Source organism: Dromiciops gliroides, chromosome 6 (genome assembly GCF_019393635.1).
Source record: "Dromiciops gliroides isolate mDroGli1 chromosome 6, mDroGli1.pri, whole genome shotgun sequence".
NCBI lineage: Eukaryota > Metazoa > Chordata > Mammalia > Microbiotheria > Microbiotheriidae > Dromiciops > Dromiciops gliroides.
Genome location: NC_057866.1, coordinates 228,890,023 through 228,908,013, shown reverse-complemented (window position 1 = coordinate 228,908,013; position 17,991 = coordinate 228,890,023). Strand labels below are relative to the sequence as shown.

At 38.8% G+C, this 17,991-nt stretch overlaps 1 protein-coding gene across 2 annotated transcripts in view; it reads right to left on the bottom strand.

Moving 5' to 3' along the window:
* PAPSS1 (3'-phosphoadenosine 5'-phosphosulfate synthase 1) overlaps positions 1-17,991 on the bottom strand; it is a 138,303-nt gene that overhangs the window by 77,523 nt on the left and 42,789 nt on the right. For both annotated transcript variants that reach the window (XM_043973385.1, XM_043973386.1), the window contains 2 exons: positions 16,032-16,150; positions 1,220-1,333 (listed from right to left, as the gene is read on the bottom strand). In XM_043973385.1, the coding sequence (XP_043829320.1) occupies positions 1,220-1,333; positions 16,032-16,150 (233 nt within the window). The remainder of the gene's footprint in view (positions 1-1,219; positions 1,334-16,031; positions 16,151-17,991) is intronic.

Here is a 17,991-nt window from a genome sequence, read left to right as displayed (position 1 = left end):
TGTTATCTCATTTGGGTCTCACAACAATATTGTAAGGTAGGTGCTATTATTATTCTCCTTTCATGGAAGAAGAAACCAAGAAAACAGAGATTAAATGACTTGCCCAGGATATCACAATGAGAAATTGTCTGAGGCAGGCTTGAAACTCAGGTCTTCCTAACTCCCAGTTTACCACCCTATTCACTGTATCTTCTAGGTGCCTCTAGTCACAGAACCCTGATCTAGAAAGAATTAAAAATGAATCTCACACAGAATGGGTGATGAAGAAGCACATGGTGAGGATAAGTAAGCTCCTGCATAACAAACAAGGAGATACAAGGAAGCACCAGAGGAAAAGATATCCCCAAAAAAAGGTAGGTTCAAGAAAGGCAGGCAGGTCACCTGACAAAGAGTGAGAGATAGCCAATGGACGTCCCTGTGTGTTCCAGTGGTATCCTCAAGATTTCAAAAGAAATCATGTCAGGCTCCCAGACATGTTAGAAAGAAGAAAACTGATGAGAAGATATGGACAAGAAATGCATAGGCTGGACAGGTATTGACAGGCATCTACAAGTTATCAATCTTCATCATGGTATAGAAAGTGTACATAAGTAAAATCACAAATCCATTTCAGTAAAACTATCCACATTAAAACAAGAAATTACAATGGCCATCACCAAGTCAGCAAATTAAGTATTCAATGAGAAATATGTCTGATATTAAAATCAGAAATAATGGATTAATGGAAACCTTTTTTAAAAACTGAAGGAAAGAGGAAGCTGAGGTGTGGGTGTGGGTGAAAAGTGCATTTTGTTTTTTCAAACATACTTTTGATTGAGAGTAGTGGATTTGAGAGTTAGGAAGTCCTGGGTTTGACTCCTGCCTCAGACACTTATAACTAGGCTAGGTGATCCTGGATAAGTCAACCTCTCAAAAAGCCTCAATTGTCTCACCTATAAAAATAACAAATGTAAAATCCTTTGCAAATCTTAACACACTACCTATTATATATATATATACTGTCAATGTTAGCTATGATTATTATTTTGTTAAATTACAAATCTCAATACTCTATATTAATGTCAGCTATCATTATTACTCAGTTAAAAATATATTGGTTCTAGTAACTCTGGATACCTCAGTACTGAAAGCTTACTTCACTTTAGTAGTAGTAGTAGTATTTTAATAGTACTAGTAGATATTTTGTCTGGAAAGTAAAGAGATGTCCTCTGACCCCTACCTTATTTATTTTCAATGCTGGTAAAGTTTCTGCATCTGTTTTTGCGAGTTCAAGTTTATTTTCTGGAACATACAACTCCTTGACTTCATAAGAGGCATCTACAGGCACAATATCCTATATAAAGAAAAAAAATGAAAGAAACATTAAACATTTTTTCAGATGGTTTATATTTATCCAAAAGGCATTCTTACTACTACTGAATAATACAGATGTCTCATTTGGATTAAATATTTTGATCTTTACTATACATTAACCCCAAAACGGTTGGGGACTGTTTTTCTCTAGTTGTTGATTAACAGAAGTGACCAATTCTAGAGTAAGAGTTGTTAAATTCTGTAGGTGTGCCTTATTTTGCCCCACTCACTCACGGAGCATCATGGAGAGCTAGATTATCAGGGGGAAAAACGGGAAGTCCTCCAGCTGAGCCCACTAATGTAGAAAGCGTACCCATCAACTCAGGATTAATGTCTTCCTGTTGACTATGACACTAAGAGATGGCCTGGAAAGGCTTGTGTGAACTGATACTGAATATACTATAGCAACATTGTAAAAATCAAACAACTTTGAAAGATTTAAGAGCTCTGATCGATGCAAGGACCAACCATGATACCAAAGGACGAGTGGTAAACTATGCAGACTGCTTCTTTATAGAGATTTACAGAGACATCATGAACTCAGATGCAGAAATGAGATATATTTATTTATTTTAAACATGGACAATGTGGGAATTTGTTTTGCTTGACTATGCTTATTTATTACAAGGTTTTGGGGTTTTTTGGTTTGGTTTGGTTTGGCTTTTTTCTTTTTTCAGTTCAGGGTAGGGGGTGGAGATGAGAGAAAGAAATGAATGCTTGTTAACTGAAAAATTAAATTAAAAGAAATAAGTAATCCTTTAATTTTCCACATAATGCTCTAATACTACTAGGTATAATTTTTCTTTTAAACTCTTATTTGGCCATATTTTAAAATTAATTATGGTCTCAAACTATACCTAATTCCATTTGCCTATGAAAAGAAGGGCTGTGTTTCAAAATAAAATTTTAACACTAACAACACTTTCTAAGAATGCTGAAGCCAATGAAGCCATTCCAAAAACGCTCTCCTACAGAAAATAAACATATTAACTTTGGAAGTTTGCAATTCACTATTCTCCAAGAATAGTACTTTGGACAATGAGAGAGACTAGTGCTTAATGAACATCTCAGATTGTGATGTTATGATAAGCCCCTTATGGGGAGACAGCAGGGCACAGTGAAAAGGCCCTTGAGTCGGAGGAGCAGGATTCAAATCTTGACTAACATTTACTATCTGTGTGACTTGAACCGGTAACCTAAACCTTCCTAGATCTCAGTTTCTTCATCTGTAAAATATGGAAGTTGTACTAGACAGACTCTAAGGTCCCTTCTAGCTCTAGATCTACAACCCTATTAATTAAGAAAACATGATTAAAGGAAAATAATTCTTCCAGGAATACAAAAGCTAAAAGGAGTTAAGTAAGAAGTAAAAATGCTTTCTTCTCCTTTTCTTTAAGTGTTTCTTAGTCTGTTTCTTGGTCACATGCATTTTACACAAAATTCTTGATTAAAAAAATACTACAGTTTACATTTTTTAAAACCCCTCCTCAGTTATATTTTCACATTAATTTATAGTCTCAGAATTCAGACACTAAATGCTACCTTTAGTTACTTAAGTTTAGTTTAGTCACTACGTTTAGTTACCTAAACATCAAAATTAAAGCAAAAAAATCAAAATGGGGGGGGGGTTCTTTTTCAAAAAACATCTAAACTATACTTCTGGAAGTAATACACAAAGCTGCAGCATAATAGGAATAAAGAGGGGAAACCTACAAGCTGCACTGCATTGCTGCCACATCAAAAGCAGAGACAAAGGACATAGACTATCACTCGAGCAGGAATCTAAAAAAGGGCAAAGGAGGACAAAAAACCATCTCTAGCACATTCTAGAGACAACATGAATTATCACAAAACCATTATCCAATCTCTAAAAGGGATAAAACCACCTCAAAGAGAAAGCCAGGATATCTGGAAAACAAACTGAAATTATTTTCCAGACACACACAAGCTGTCCATTTGACTTGGGATTCCTTAGTGTGTGCTCTTTGCAACTTGCACATAAAATAATTTATTTCAGGCAATTTCCCTTAAAACAAAAATAACAGATCACAGGCCAACCAAGTAGCAATGAGCTAACCCCAACAGCAGAACTATGAGTATTTAGTAAGAAAGCAACAAGAGGTCTTCCTCAGATGAGCATCTATTATGAATCCAGTCTGTCAGTGGGGATAGTTAAAAAGTCAGTTTAGTGACCCAAATGAAGCCTGAATCACCGAGGGTTTAGGGGCCTGTTCTGGATTGGACCCATAGTTATCCTGATATAGGTAACTCTCATTCAGGAAACTCCCTTTACCCAGACAGATCAGCACCCGCTGTGCAGCTACATGGCAATGCTGCAAGGCTGAGCTATTGTCCTCTCATACCGAGAGCAGGAGTCAAAAGCTGGTCATGAATTCCAGTCTCCCTAACTCTGAGATCAGCTCCATTACCCACTACACCATCCTGTCTCTCAAGCATGTATATGAACCCCAATAATTAAAGCAGAGGTGATCGTTTTCCTGCCACTAGAAATAGCTTAAAGAAGACCCATGAGACTTGTATACAGAAGGCACTTAACAAGCATTTATAACTTAACTGATTAAAGAAAGGATATACACTGGCTATATAGCTTTGTCATGCAATGATCGCTCACCATTACTTTTCTCAGGGAGAAGATCCGCAGGTCATACAACAGATGCCCCCTAGAAATAGTAGCCCTCGTGTTTTCATTTCAATCTCCATAAATAAGCCACTAACAAGTTAATGAGCACATTGATCCCACATTTTAAAAGTTTCCCCCTCCATTTTCTGCACTTTTTTCTTAAGCCAAGTACGCCTTTGAACATTAAGATGTTCCTATTTTTAATGTACCTATTAAATTTCTATTATCTGAACAGCACCCATCCCAAGCATGCAGACCAACACAGAACATTCTGGAAATACTTGAGAACTGAGCTGCGAAGCCTGGTTTTTATGTACAGAGTAAAAGACATTTTAGGGCATTAAACCACCATTTTGTAGAAAGACAAACCTTTAAACAATTTATAGCACCAGTAAAATCTAGATTTAAAAACAGCATTTAAAACATCACTTCAGATTAAAAACAGCAGCAGAAAGCCTTATTTCTTTCAGCCACGAGAAGGCTGATAAAAAGACAATGCTAGCAGGCCATCTAGTGACCATTTCAAGATTAGAAAGAAATTCTATCCCAAATCCCATCTCCGTTAGTGTCATCCTTGTATACCCTATATAATCACGTTATCATGACTCATGTAATCACACATCCACAAACAAAAAGAACCCAGGGACTGGAGGTGCTGCAGTCTGAGACTGTGAGCAGGTGAGGGATCCAAGTCACTAAAAACCTACCTGTAGATAGTGATATCCTGAGGCCGGTCCACTATTGACGGCTGTGTGAGGAATGCACTCCTGATCTCCTCAGACAAAACACAACAAACCAACAACTTTCTCTAATGGAAATATATTAAAAGGAGCAACTCCAAACAGAGATCCCTCCAAAATGTAGTCCCTTCAGAGTATGCAGAATTGAAAAGCTAGCATTCCCACTGCCTGGGGTATTATGTTCCAACAATGGTAAGCAAATCTCTTCATTCACTGAAACATAAGCTCCTATGGGGCACTTTTCTTTGTCCCCAGCACCTCACACAGGGCCCTCTAATCCTTCTCTCCTTGGTTTTCTCTTTCCTTTTCTCCTTTCCCACTCTTCTCTCTCTGAATGTCTCATTTTCTATCTCTCCCCATGTCTCTGACCCTGTGAGTCTCTGAAGATAAGCAACTTTTCTGTAACTTATGGTTTCTGAGTTTCGCAGGCAATGAATGGCCCAGGGTTGGTCACAAAGCTGACACCAAAACCTGTCTATTCACTGTACCAAAATGTGGATTTTTATTTAATTGTTCAGATATCTTATTAATTATTATACTGTTTAAATCCAACTTTATGTGATTAGAGACTGTTTGAACCCAGGATGTGACCCTGACCTCAGTACCTCTCCAGGAATGCTGTCAATGGTTACAGGAAATTATACAATGGGGTTCCTCCATATCCTAGATCGACCCAAAACATTCTTGTTTTGGGTCCCCCACACCCAGGTCTTATTTTGGGGCCTACCCAAGCTTGTGTTTTGGCCTCAATTTTTTTGTTTATGTTTACTAATATTCATCTCAATTTACCTTGCTTCCAAGTTGCCCTCTCAGTAAAATTATTGCATACACATGGTTCATGTTCCTTTGTCTAAATCCTATATAATGTAAACCTTCTAGAGCCTGGACCAAAGGGAGCCACACCTCCTTTCCAGCTCACTCTCTTCTACCAAATGACCTTATAAATTTCTTTCTAAAACTATTTCATATTTGAGGTTTGTTCTTCCAAACAACAGTATCCACTCTCTCTTTGCCTGTAGCAGGTGCTTAATAATAAAGGTTTATTTATTGAAGGTCCTGGGCACCAAGAGGATCAATTTCTTGGCTGAGAAGAGAGAAGGCAAAGCACAGGGGAAAAGGTTATTGTTATCCAAGAAACTGGGTCTTCAAGGAGAATGCTGAAAAACCTATTCTGGGAATGCATATCTAGTTACATGTACCGCACTTTTATTGTCAGATACTAACAAATTCAGCTTTCTTTATTTCCTTATCCTCTTTTGCCTAGATTATTAAAAATACACTCCTAACTGGTCTCCTTAGGAGCAACTAGTTGGTTCACCTGGCCTCAGATACATACTAGCTGTGTGACCCCAGGAAATTCACTTCACCCTGTTTGCCTCAGTTTTCTCGTCTGTAACATGAGCTGGAGAAGGCAATGGAAAACCACTCCAGCATCTCTGCCAAGAAAACCCCCAATGGGCTCATGAAAAGTCGGGTCTGACTGAAAAACGACAACAAGAACAAGGGGTGTCCTTGCCTTGTCTCTCCCCATTCTAGTCCTACCCTTTCAAGCAGCCAAAGTGATTTTCCGGGGCAGCTAGGTGGCCCAGTGGAAAGAGCACCGGCCCTGGAGTCAGGAATACCTGAGTTCAAATCCGGCCTCAGACACTTAACTAGCTGTGTGACCCTGGGCAAGTCACTTAACCCCAAATGCCTCACTAAAAAAGAAAAAAAAAAAGAAAGTGATTTTCCACATGCACATATCAAACCATGTCATTCTCCTACTCAGAAAACTCCTGCTATACTCTTGCTTCTCAGTTAAATTTAAAAATCCCCCTCCACTTGGGGGCAGCTAAGTGGCACAGTGGCTAAAGCACCAGCCCTGGATTCAGGACTCCCTGAGTTCAAATCCGGCCTCAGTCACTTGACACTTACTAGCTGTGTGACCCTGGGCAAGTCACTTAACCTCCATAGCCCTGCAAAACAAAACAAAACAAAACAAAAAAAAACAAACAAAAAATCCCTCCACTTACCTTTTAAAGTCCTTTACAACCTGCCCCCACCCTATTTTTCCCAACTGCATTATATACTCTTTGTCCTCCTACACTCTGGAGCCCAGACAAAACGTCCTTCATCTGGTCCTCTATCCCTCACCTCAGGGTTTCTGCAGTGGCCTAGAAAGCATGACATGCTCACCTCTGCTGCACAAAACCCCTCTCCATCTTCAAGTCCCACCTTCAACTTGAAATCTTTCCTGATGCCCAAAATGCTAGTGCCTTCCTCCTTCCCTAGCTTGGATTCCACTGCATTGTACTTTTCCTTCTTCCACAGATTCTATTTCTACTCTTAAGTATATGTCTTTATGGTCCTGCCCTCACCCACCTCCCAATTAAGAGTGAAAGCCCTTAATAGCAAGGACCACTCCATTCTTTTTATTTGTATTCTTGGCACCTCACACAATGCCTGGTGCATTAGGGTTTGTTTTGGGTTTGGGTTTGAGTTTTTTGTTTGTTTTTTGGAGCCAGGCGATGAGGGTTAAGTGACTTGCCCAGGGTCACACAGCTATTAAGTGTCAAGTGTCTGAGACGAGATTTTAAATCAGGTCTTCCTGAATCCAAGACTGGTGTCCCTATGGTATGCTTTGTAATTCATTATTTATTTCACTCTCTCCAATGATAGCCAGGGCCTGGGGGATTTTCCTGCTATGCTAGTAATTTCCAACTTAAAATGTAAAATCAACCTTCCTCTAATTGTTCTAAAAGTGGTGTCCAAACTTTATTTGTGATTACATCCAAAAGTACAACTTTTTAAGCATGTATCCATATTGTATATTTAGAAATTATATGGGTGTATTTTTATGCTATTGTTACAAAATATAGAGAAAAATAGAAAGTTTCTCCAGAGAGAACAAAAGTTTTATGTATTGTTGATAAATAAAACTCATTTTTAAATACTATTTATTTCTTTATATCTCATCCTTCTAAATTTTAAGTATTAAAATAGCAGTATGATTGAATTCCCTTCATTAACTCTTTAAATGCAAAGGTCTGGTTCTAAGATGAGTTAATTTCAAAACTTGGTTGTGGCTACAAAAGACACCACACAAAAAGCTAAAAGAAGTGCAACATTGACTACACATAACTAAATAAATCATGAGGTTCACCTTTCAGGTCCAGCCATAAATTCGGTAAAGTTTTTTGCTGAAATTCAGTGCATAAAGTTCTATCCTCACAGATGTCAAACAGTAGTGGTTAAATACTAATCTAACTGTATTGCATTATCTTATTTTTAACATATCAGTTAATTGTATGAACTGATGTATAGTAAAGAGAGCAGAACCAAGGGAACATTGTTTTTGTTTTGGGTTTTTTTTTTTGCTGGGCAATGAGGGTTCAGTGACAGCTATTAAGTGTCAAGTGTCTGAAGCCGGATTTGAGATCAGGGCCGGTGCTTTATCCACTGCGCCACCTAACTGCCTAACCAAGAAAACATTGTGCACAGAGACAGAAATATTGTTTGATGACTAACTGCAAAAGCCTTAACTATTCTCAACACTAAAATGATCCAAGACAATCCCAAAGGACTAATGATGAAGCATACTATTCACCTCCAAAAAAAGAACTGATATTAATGGAACATAGACTGAAGCATTCTATTTTTCACTTTCTTTCATTTTTTTCCTTTATTCAAGTATTCTTACACAAAATTACTAATATGGTAATGTTTTACATAATTGTACATATATAACCTAAATCTAATTCCTTACTGCCTCAAGGAGGGCAGAGGGATAAACATTGGAACCCAAAACTATAAATAAAAATGTTTATTACTTTTAAAAAATGCCAGTTCAAAACCGACTGAAATTCTTCATTTGGAAGATTTTTTTTTAAACTGTAGGTTAAAAAATTCTCTTGCCAAGTTTATAAAATACGCAGATAAAGAGTTTTTATAGGTAACTGTTGTTGATCATCATCATCACACTTCGATCATTGGGCAACAAAATCTCATGAAATGTAAACCTTCCAAATTCTGTTTCCAAGAATTTTATACATAACAAACTTTCATTGTTTGGCAAAAACGTTACATAAGTGTGGACACATTTCGAATAAGAATGATGGGAAGCAGAACATAAAGTGCGCGGAAAGCTTTAAAGCACTTAAGAGGTGCTGGCTGCTATGATCTCTAATTTTCAAACGGCTTTTTTCAATGTGCTCTCCCAGCGTGACTCTTTTTCATTCATTTTATAGTTACTTTCTCACCCGTTGTTAAAAAATAACTTTTACCTTTAAGGAACAGACTCGGTGTATTTATTTTTTCCAAACTATCTACTGGGTCACATGCTACCAAGAGCCCACTGAGCATCCCAGAAACAGTAAGTTTCACCCATGTATAAGGATGACAAGGCCAATGAGATTCTGTGTGATACAAAACACTGTCATGGTTACTTTCTGATTTCTTATCCTGACCAGACAATTATTGTTTTTACCTCTTAATGTGATAAAGATGGACCTCTCAGAGCAGAAGGATCAGGTCTGCCATGATTAGCCACCTTATTAGTACTAGCTTCCACAGTTTCTTGAAAAGAATCTTTTTAAACTGCTTACCAATTTTATCTAGTTAAAACTAAGTAAACTAACCTAAAAATACACCTAACTGGGGGCAGCTATGTGGCACAGTGGATAGAGCACCGGCCCTGGATTCAGGAGGACCTGAGTTCAAATCCAGTCTCAGATACTTAACAATTACTAGCTGTGTGACCCTGGGCAAGTCACTTAACCCCAACTACATCACACACAAAAAAAAATATACCCAAGTGGGCACTGGTAAATTATAATAGGTCACAATACAGTGACAGGGAAAGAAAGAATGAAGGCACTTGTCAACCCTTTTCCTTCAGGATATCTTAAACGACAGATGACTGTCTGACACACAGACTAAGCAAGGGTGCCAGTGTCAATCCATATATTAAATATTATGAAATTGTAAGGATTTTTCTCAAGATTTAAAAAGAATGTAAATAGGGATTGTGACCAGATATTTAATTTCACTGTTATGAAGAACTTCCAATGGGCAATGAACAGGGTCAAAGTGCTAATATGATTGGATTTGAACTAGGGGGGACTTCTGGGGCAGAGCCAAGATGGCAGAGGAAAGGCAATGAACTCTTGAACTCATGAGACAATCTCTCCAAAAAACATCCAAATAACGCCATAGGAAAATGCCTGGAGCAGCAAAACTCAGAGAAGAATGTGCTGAAATCATCTTCTAACCAAGAACGGCTTGGAAGGTCAGAAGGAGGGAGCTGCTGTGCTGATACAGGAGTGGAGTCCAACACCACAGTCACCATGACACAGATCCAGTCCCAGGAAGGCCTCACCAGAGAAGCAAACCCCCAGAGCCTCTGAATCAGCTGAAGCACCAGTGTTGTCTGGAACTAAGCTCACAGTCTGGTGAGACGGCTAGGCCCTGGGCAGGGGGAAGAATACAGGGGTCTATGCTGGTGCTGAGGCAGAACTTGGGTTTTTCACCCCTGCTGGGAACCAGGAGGTAGGCTTGAGTAGCAGTGGCCCAGGTTGGGGAGGGGCACAGGCTCCTCTGAGCTGACAACCACAACACACACAAAGCTGGTTGATTAGCAAGTTGGTCTGGGGTCATCTAAGGACCAGGGAACAGGCCAGGCCACTGAAGAACCTGATTCTCCTTAAATCATACCACCTGGGACTTCTTAAGCTTGGGATACTGCAGCCTGGAAACAATGCCCCACTTTAAGGAGCTAAAAGTCAAGTAAAAGAAAGGCAAGATGAGCAGACACAGAAAGGTGAGGACCACAGAAAGTTTCTTCAGTAACAAGGAAGACCGAGGTGTACTCTCAGAGTAATCATCAGGGCCCCTATATCTAAAGCTTCCAAGAAAAATATGAATTGGTCTCAGGCCATAGAGGTGCTCAAAAAGAACTTTGAAGATAAAGTTAGAGAGGTAGAGGAAAAAATGGAAAGAGAAATGAGGATGATGCAGGAAAGACATGAGAAAAAAGTCAACAGCTTGAAAAGTCAAATTGGCCAAATGGAAAAGGAGGTACAAAAGCTCTACGATGAAAATAATTGCCTAAGAATGAGGATTGAACAAATGGAAGCCAGTGACTTTATGAGAAACCAAGACACAATAAAGCAAATCCAAATGAATAAAAAAATAGAGGGCAATGTGAAATATCTTCTGGGAAAAACTGCTGACCTGGAAAATAGGTCCAGGAGAGATCATTTGAAAAGTGTTGGTCTACCTGAAAACCATGATCAAGGAAAGAGCTTAGACATCATCTTCCAAGATATTCTCAGGGAAAACTGCCCTGAAATTCCAGAAGAAGAAGCTAAAATAGAAATTGAAAGAATCCACTAATCACCTCCAGAAATATTATAGCCAAATTCCAGAACTCTCAGGACAAGGAGAAAATATTGCAAGCTGCCAAAAAGAAAGAATTCAAGTACTGTGGAACCCCAACCAGGATAGCACAAGATCTAGCAGCTTCTACATTAAAGGACCAGAGGGCATGGTATATGATATTCCAGAGGGCAAAGGAAATGGGGTTACAACCAAGAATCACCTACCCAGCAAAACTCAGCATAATCTTTCAGTGGAAAAAATGGGACTTTAATGAAAAAGAAGACTTTCAGATATTTGTGATGAAAAGACCTGAACTGAATGGCAAATTTGACTTTCAAATACAAGACCCTAGAGAACCATAAAAAAATTGGAGCTGGGGGACATCCCTGGGGTCATACAGTGGGTGACTGTCTTGTGTCTGAGGCTGGGTTTTGGCTGGGATCCCCCTGGGTCCATGGGCGATGCTTTGTCCATTGTGTCACCTAGCTAGGTGATGACATCTTTAGGGTTAAATTGAGGGGTGAAGGGAATGCACTGGGGGAGGGGGAAGGGCAGAGGTGAAATCCTACAGGAAAGAAACAGGAAAAGGCTTATGGAGTGGGGAAAGAAATGGGAGAGGAGCAGGGCAGTAAATGAATTTTACACTCATCAGAAGGCTCAAAGACCTCAAACTCAGCAGAGCTGCCTCAAGGAGATACTAACACACACACACACAGACACACAGACACACAGACACACAGACACACACACACCCCCGAACTGGGTGGAGTAATCTATTTAATCTGGGCAGTAAATGAGCCTAACACTCATCAGAATTGGCTCAAGAAGGGAATAATGTACACACTCAATTGGGTGGAGTAATCTCTCTAACCCTGTAGGAAAACAGGAGGGGAAGGGGATAAAGAGAGAGGGGCAAAAGAAGGAAGGGCAGAGTGGGGGAGGGGACAGACAGAAGCAAATCCCTTTTGAAGAGTGATAGGATGAAAGAAGATGGATAATAGAATAAATATCATGGGGAAGGGAATAGGATGGAAGGGAAACAGTTAACAATAGTAATAATGAAGAAGAGAAAAGGGGGGAAAATTGTACAAAAAATATTTATAGCAGCTCTTGGTGTAGGCTAAGAATTGAGAATCAAGGGAACGTCCATCAACTGAGGAATGATGGAAAAAGCTGTGTTATATGATTGTAGTAGAATGATCTTGTGCTACAGGAAATGACAAACCTGGAAAGACTAATGAACATAGATGTATAGTGAAGTGAGCAGAGCTGGGAGGACATTGTGTGTAGTGACAGCAGTATTGTTCAATGAGCAATTGTGAATGACTTAACTACTCTCAGCAATGCAATGATCCAAGACAATCCCAAGGAACTAATGAGGAAGCTTACTATACACCCCTATAGAAAGAACTGATAAAAAGAACACTTGTGGTTTGTACATATATAACCTGGTTGCGATCTTGTAGGAGGGGGGAGGAAAGGGAGGGAGGGAGAAAAATTTGGAACTCTAAATCTTATGAAAATGAATGCTGAAAACTACCTTTACATGTAACTGTAAAAAATAAAATAAAAGTTTGTTGCAAGGATTTGAACTGGGGGAGGGAGAGAGAAGTGTATATACAAAAGAACATAACCAAGAGAACACTGTACATAGTAGCAACAACACTGTGTGATGATCAACTGTGATAGACTTAGCTCTTCTCAGCCTTCTTCTCATGATCTAAGACAATGTCAAAAGACTCATGAAGGAAAATGCTCTCCACATCCAGAAAAAAAGAACTGTGGGCTCTGAATGCAGATTGAAGCATACTATTTTCACTTTTTTTATTGCTTTTGTTGTTGTTTCTTCTTGGTTTTTTTTTCCTTTTGTTCTGACTCTAATCTTACAACATGACTAATGTGGAAATATGTTTAACATGATTATAATGTATAACCTAATTCAGATTGCTAGGTGGCTTCGGAAGTGGGGGAGGAAAGGAGGGGTAGGAGAAAAATTTGGAACTCAAAATCTTACAAAAGTGAACGTTGAAAACTATCTTTACATTTAATTTTTTAAAAAAAAGGTCTGGTAAAATGAAAAAATAAAAATAAAAAAGATGTGCAGACTCACTCACAGTATCTCAGGATCCCATGCAATTATTAAATAGAAATTCTCCAGGCAGAATGGGACTTTATTTCAATCAACTAGCATTTATTAGGTGCCTACTATGTACTTACTATGAGTCAGACATGGGGAGTACAAAGTTAAAGAATGGAAGAAAAAGGGCAGCTAGGTGGTGCAGTAGATAAAGCACTGACCCTGGATTCGGGAGGACCTGAGTTCAAATCCGACCTCAGATTTCCTAGCTGTGTGACCCTGGGCAAGTCACTTAGCCCTCATTGCCCCACCAAAAAAAAAAAAAAAAATGGAAGAAAAAAGTCACTCTTCTTAAGGAGTTGACTTCCTGGCCAGGCAGTGACTCTGGGTTCTCAAAGGCCACAGCAACAAAGCACAGCGGTATGAGGTCTCATACCAAATTCAAGTACAGGCTTGGCAAAGAATTCCTGCACAAGGCCTCCCCCTGTCCCCTCCACTGCTAGACCAAAATGAGGCTCCTTCATCTGGAGACCAATTTTTTAAAAAAATATTTTGACAGCTATATGTCAACTTAGCACAATGCCTGGAACACAGCAGGCACTTAATAAATGTTTACTGATTCTTCACTATTCACAACAATACAATGATCCAAGACAATCCCAAAGGACTTTGGATGAAACATACTATCCACCTCCAAAGAAAGAAATGATATTGATGGAACAGACTGAAGCATGCTATTTTTCACTTTTTTTCTTTTTCTTTTAATCAAGTTTTCTTGTATAAAATGACAAGTTATCGTAATGTTTTACATAATCATACATGTATATCCTATATCTGATTGTTTGCTGCCTCAGGGTGGGAGCAGGGCGGGAGAGGGGGGGAGAGGGAACAGGGATAAAAATTGGAACCCCAAAACTATAAATAAAAATGTTTATTATTTTTTTAAAGGAAAAAAAAAGAAGAAACCAAAAGGTTGAACATCTTACAGTTGAAATTTATCATTTGTGGTTTATTCTTTTAATAAATATATATGTGTATATATATATATATATAAAAACAAAAAAAAATTTACTGATTGACTGATAGACTTGGTTTCCCTTGCAATTCTATGTATTTTATGGAATTTAGGAGCCATCACAACTAGAAGCCATCTGCCAAGCCTTAGTGAAGAAGTACCCACATGAAGAAAAGCACAAATTCCCAAAGGGTACCAGTCAGAAAGGCTGGATCTGAGTCACACATCTGCTCTGTACTAGAAAGATGTGACAGAACAAACCACCTACATAGGCTCAGTGAGCCCATCTCCTTATCTGGAGGAGGAAGAGAGCAAACAAGAGAGCCCCATACAAATGTCTTAGAAAGTGACAAGCAAGGGAAGAACAGCAGCAAACATCTGGAAAATTACTTAACCTCCTGAACCTCGGGCTGCTCTTCTGGAAAATGACAGCCTTGATTTGGTAATGTGGGAGAAGGGAAAAGTCTGAGGACTGACAGGGGGTCATATCTGCTACTTACTTCCTTAAGTTCTCAGGGCCTGACTGTTCCTCATCTGGAAATAATGGGGATTGAAGGAAGCATTATACAGAGAGAGTACTGTTTTGATTCACAAGATCTGAGTTCAAATCCTACCTCTGATTCTTATTTGTTTAACCTTGGACAAGTCATATAACTTCCTTGGACCTCAGTTTCTTCATCTATAAAACAAGAGGGTTGAACTAGACAGACTCTGAGTTTCCTTCAAACTCTAAAACTATGATCATGTGACCCTATGACATCAAAAGGTCCCTTCCATCTCTAAGTCTATGATCTTATAATCCAACATAAGGAAGAACTGTTAATTTCATTAAATTAGGGTCTTATCATTAACTGTCTTATGGAAAAACAAATTATTTGTTCACTGAAGTAAAAACATGACTTAATTACAACCATTGTTTTATGCAAATATCTGCCTTGAATACTACAACTAGGTCTGTGTCCCAAAAATTTCAAAGAAAAGAAAAAGGACACACATGTATAAAAGTATTTATAGCTGCTTTTTTGTGGTGGCAAAGAAATGTAACCTGAGGAGATTCCCATCAACTGGGGAATGGCTGAATAAATTGTGGTATATGATTGCAGTGGCGTATTATTGTGTTATCACATATATAGACATGTTGAGCAGAATGGTTTCAGAAAAACCTAGGAAGACTTATATGAACTCATGCAAAGTGATATGAACAGAACCAGGAGAATACTGTAGATAATAACAGCAATATTGTAAGGATGACCAATTATGAACAACTTAGTTACTCTGATGCAGACAATGATCCAAGACAATTCCAAAGGATCCATGATGAAAAATGTTATCCACCTCCAGAGAGAAAACTGATGGGCAAATTGAAGAATATTTTTCCCTTTGTTTTTGTTACTTTTTCTTTTTTTACAACATGGCTAACACAAAAATAAGTTTTGTGTGACTTTACATGTATCATATTCCTTTCCTTGCTCAATGTGGGAGAGAAAGAATTGGGATTATTTTAACGAATTTTACAATAAACATTAAAAAACTCTTAAAGACATCAACTCCATGATTAAAATCAAATGAGAATTTTGACAAATAGACACCTCTTGATCCTCCCCCCAAAAAAGAAAACACACACAATTTTTTTTAAGAGTCCTTCTTGGAAATTTTGTCTTTGTAACCCATATTTGGCATCATTTTCATCCAAATTTCAAAAATAACAATTCATAACCTTGTCCATATGACCTCTGTTTTACCTCAGAGTCTGATTTTTCACTTTCACTTATGTGGGAAGAGGTGAAAGAATGTATGCAGGATAAACACACTTGACTCCTAATGTTTCCCCCCTTGACCTCTCCTTACCCTTTCTTGTAGCAGCTCTACAACTTGCTGGATGCAATCATTCACATCACACGAATCTGTTTTCAGCACCAATTCAGGGGCCTCTGGCTTTTCATACTCAGAATCAATCCCAGTGAAGCCTATTAATAAAAGTGGAGAGAAAAGATTTAAAAACACACACACACACACACACACACACACACACGTTCTCCAGCTCAGACTCACTCACTACTCTATAACCCCAGTGTTGACTGCCACACTTTGGCCATAAGTAGGTACACAACAAAGTGAAACCTAGCTCACTAAGATAAGATTTCTGCTAAAGTATGGTAGCAGGTTGGTTGTTTTTTCCTTTGGGTGGTTTTTTGGGTGGAAGAGGGATGTTTTGCTTTATTCTTCATTAAACATATGCATCAAAATACTCTTTTATGTAACTTCCCTGACAGCCTGAGAGGACATGGGGATTTAATATAACTGGTGAGCCAGAGTGCCTTTGTTTGTTTATAAGAATCAATTAACAAGGGGACGGCTAGGTGGCACAGTGGTTTCACTGGCCTTGGATTCAGGAAGACCTGAGTTCAAATCCAGCCTCAGACACTTGACACTAGCTGTGTGACCCAAAAAAAATAAAAATAAAATAATAATTTTTTTAAAAATCAATTAATAAGCATTATTTACTATGTGCCAGTCACCAGGGATGTGATGAATGGAACAATCCCTACTGTAGGGAGCTTTCACTCTAACAAGGGAAGCAAAAAGGATGTATATGAAAATATACAGAATAAATATAAAAGTAAAAATACAAATAATGGCCAGGTGGTCCAGTCAGTCAGGTATTTGTAAATATCAGTTTAAGGAGGAATGGAATTCAATGGACAGGGAAATTCTCAGTAACTGCTCACCTAGGGAATTTTAAGTTCATATGATCATAGATCTAGAACTGGAAAACACCCCAAGAGGTTATCTAGTCTCACCCATATGTTACAAATGAGCAAACTGAGTCCTAGAGAGAATGAGTGACTCACCATAGGTCCCTATTATATACATAGTAAATGTCAGAGGTGGGCTCTGAACCCAAGTCCTCTGACTGAAGTTCACTATAGTACAGTGAAAAGACTTCAGAGGTGCCCTTGGGCAGCTAGGTTGGGCAGTGGATAGAGCACTGGCCCTGATGGTGGGAGGACCTGAGTTCAAATCTCATCTCAGACACTAACTAGCTGTGTGACCCTGGGCAAGTCACTTAACCCTGATTGCCTCAAACATCCTGGGCTATCTCTAGTCATCCTAATCTCTATCTTGCCACTGGACCCAGATGGCTCTGGAAGAGAGAGGTTAGTGACCTTGCACGGCCCTCCCCCACTTAAATCCAATTCCCTGCAAGTCATGACATCACCCCCTGATGTCATGGTCCTCTTCGAGATCAAAGAACAACCAACAGGCAATGTGTCCTGTCAAGGAAACTAGGCACTAATAAAAAGTGCCAAGAACCCATAACAATACTTCCAGTCTCTACCCCTCGCACAATGATAAACTGGAACATATCTAGAGAAAGGTAACCAGGTAGATAAGGGAATTGAAGTTTAAACCATAGGAGAAGGAAGGAACCAGATAAGATTGACAAAAATTGCAGGGAGGGGGAGGAGAAGAATGGAAGGAGGAAGTCCTGAAAGGTCAGGGGAAAACACAAGGGCTCCTGTCAGGTATCTGAAAATAATCCCTTCTTATCCCATTAAGCCCAAAGGGTACAACTAGATATAATGTGAAGTTGCAGACAGCAAAGTTTTGGTTTGATATAATGAAAAACTTTCTAAAGATTACAGCTTCCCCAACACAGTTTTCCGGGATAGTGAAGGGGTCACCTCATCACCAAAGATTTTCAAAAAGAGACCAAATGACCCATTTGTTAGAAATGTAGAGAAGTATGGGTTGCAATAACTGGCCTTTGAGATTTCATTCAGTGAACTATGAATTTTATATACAA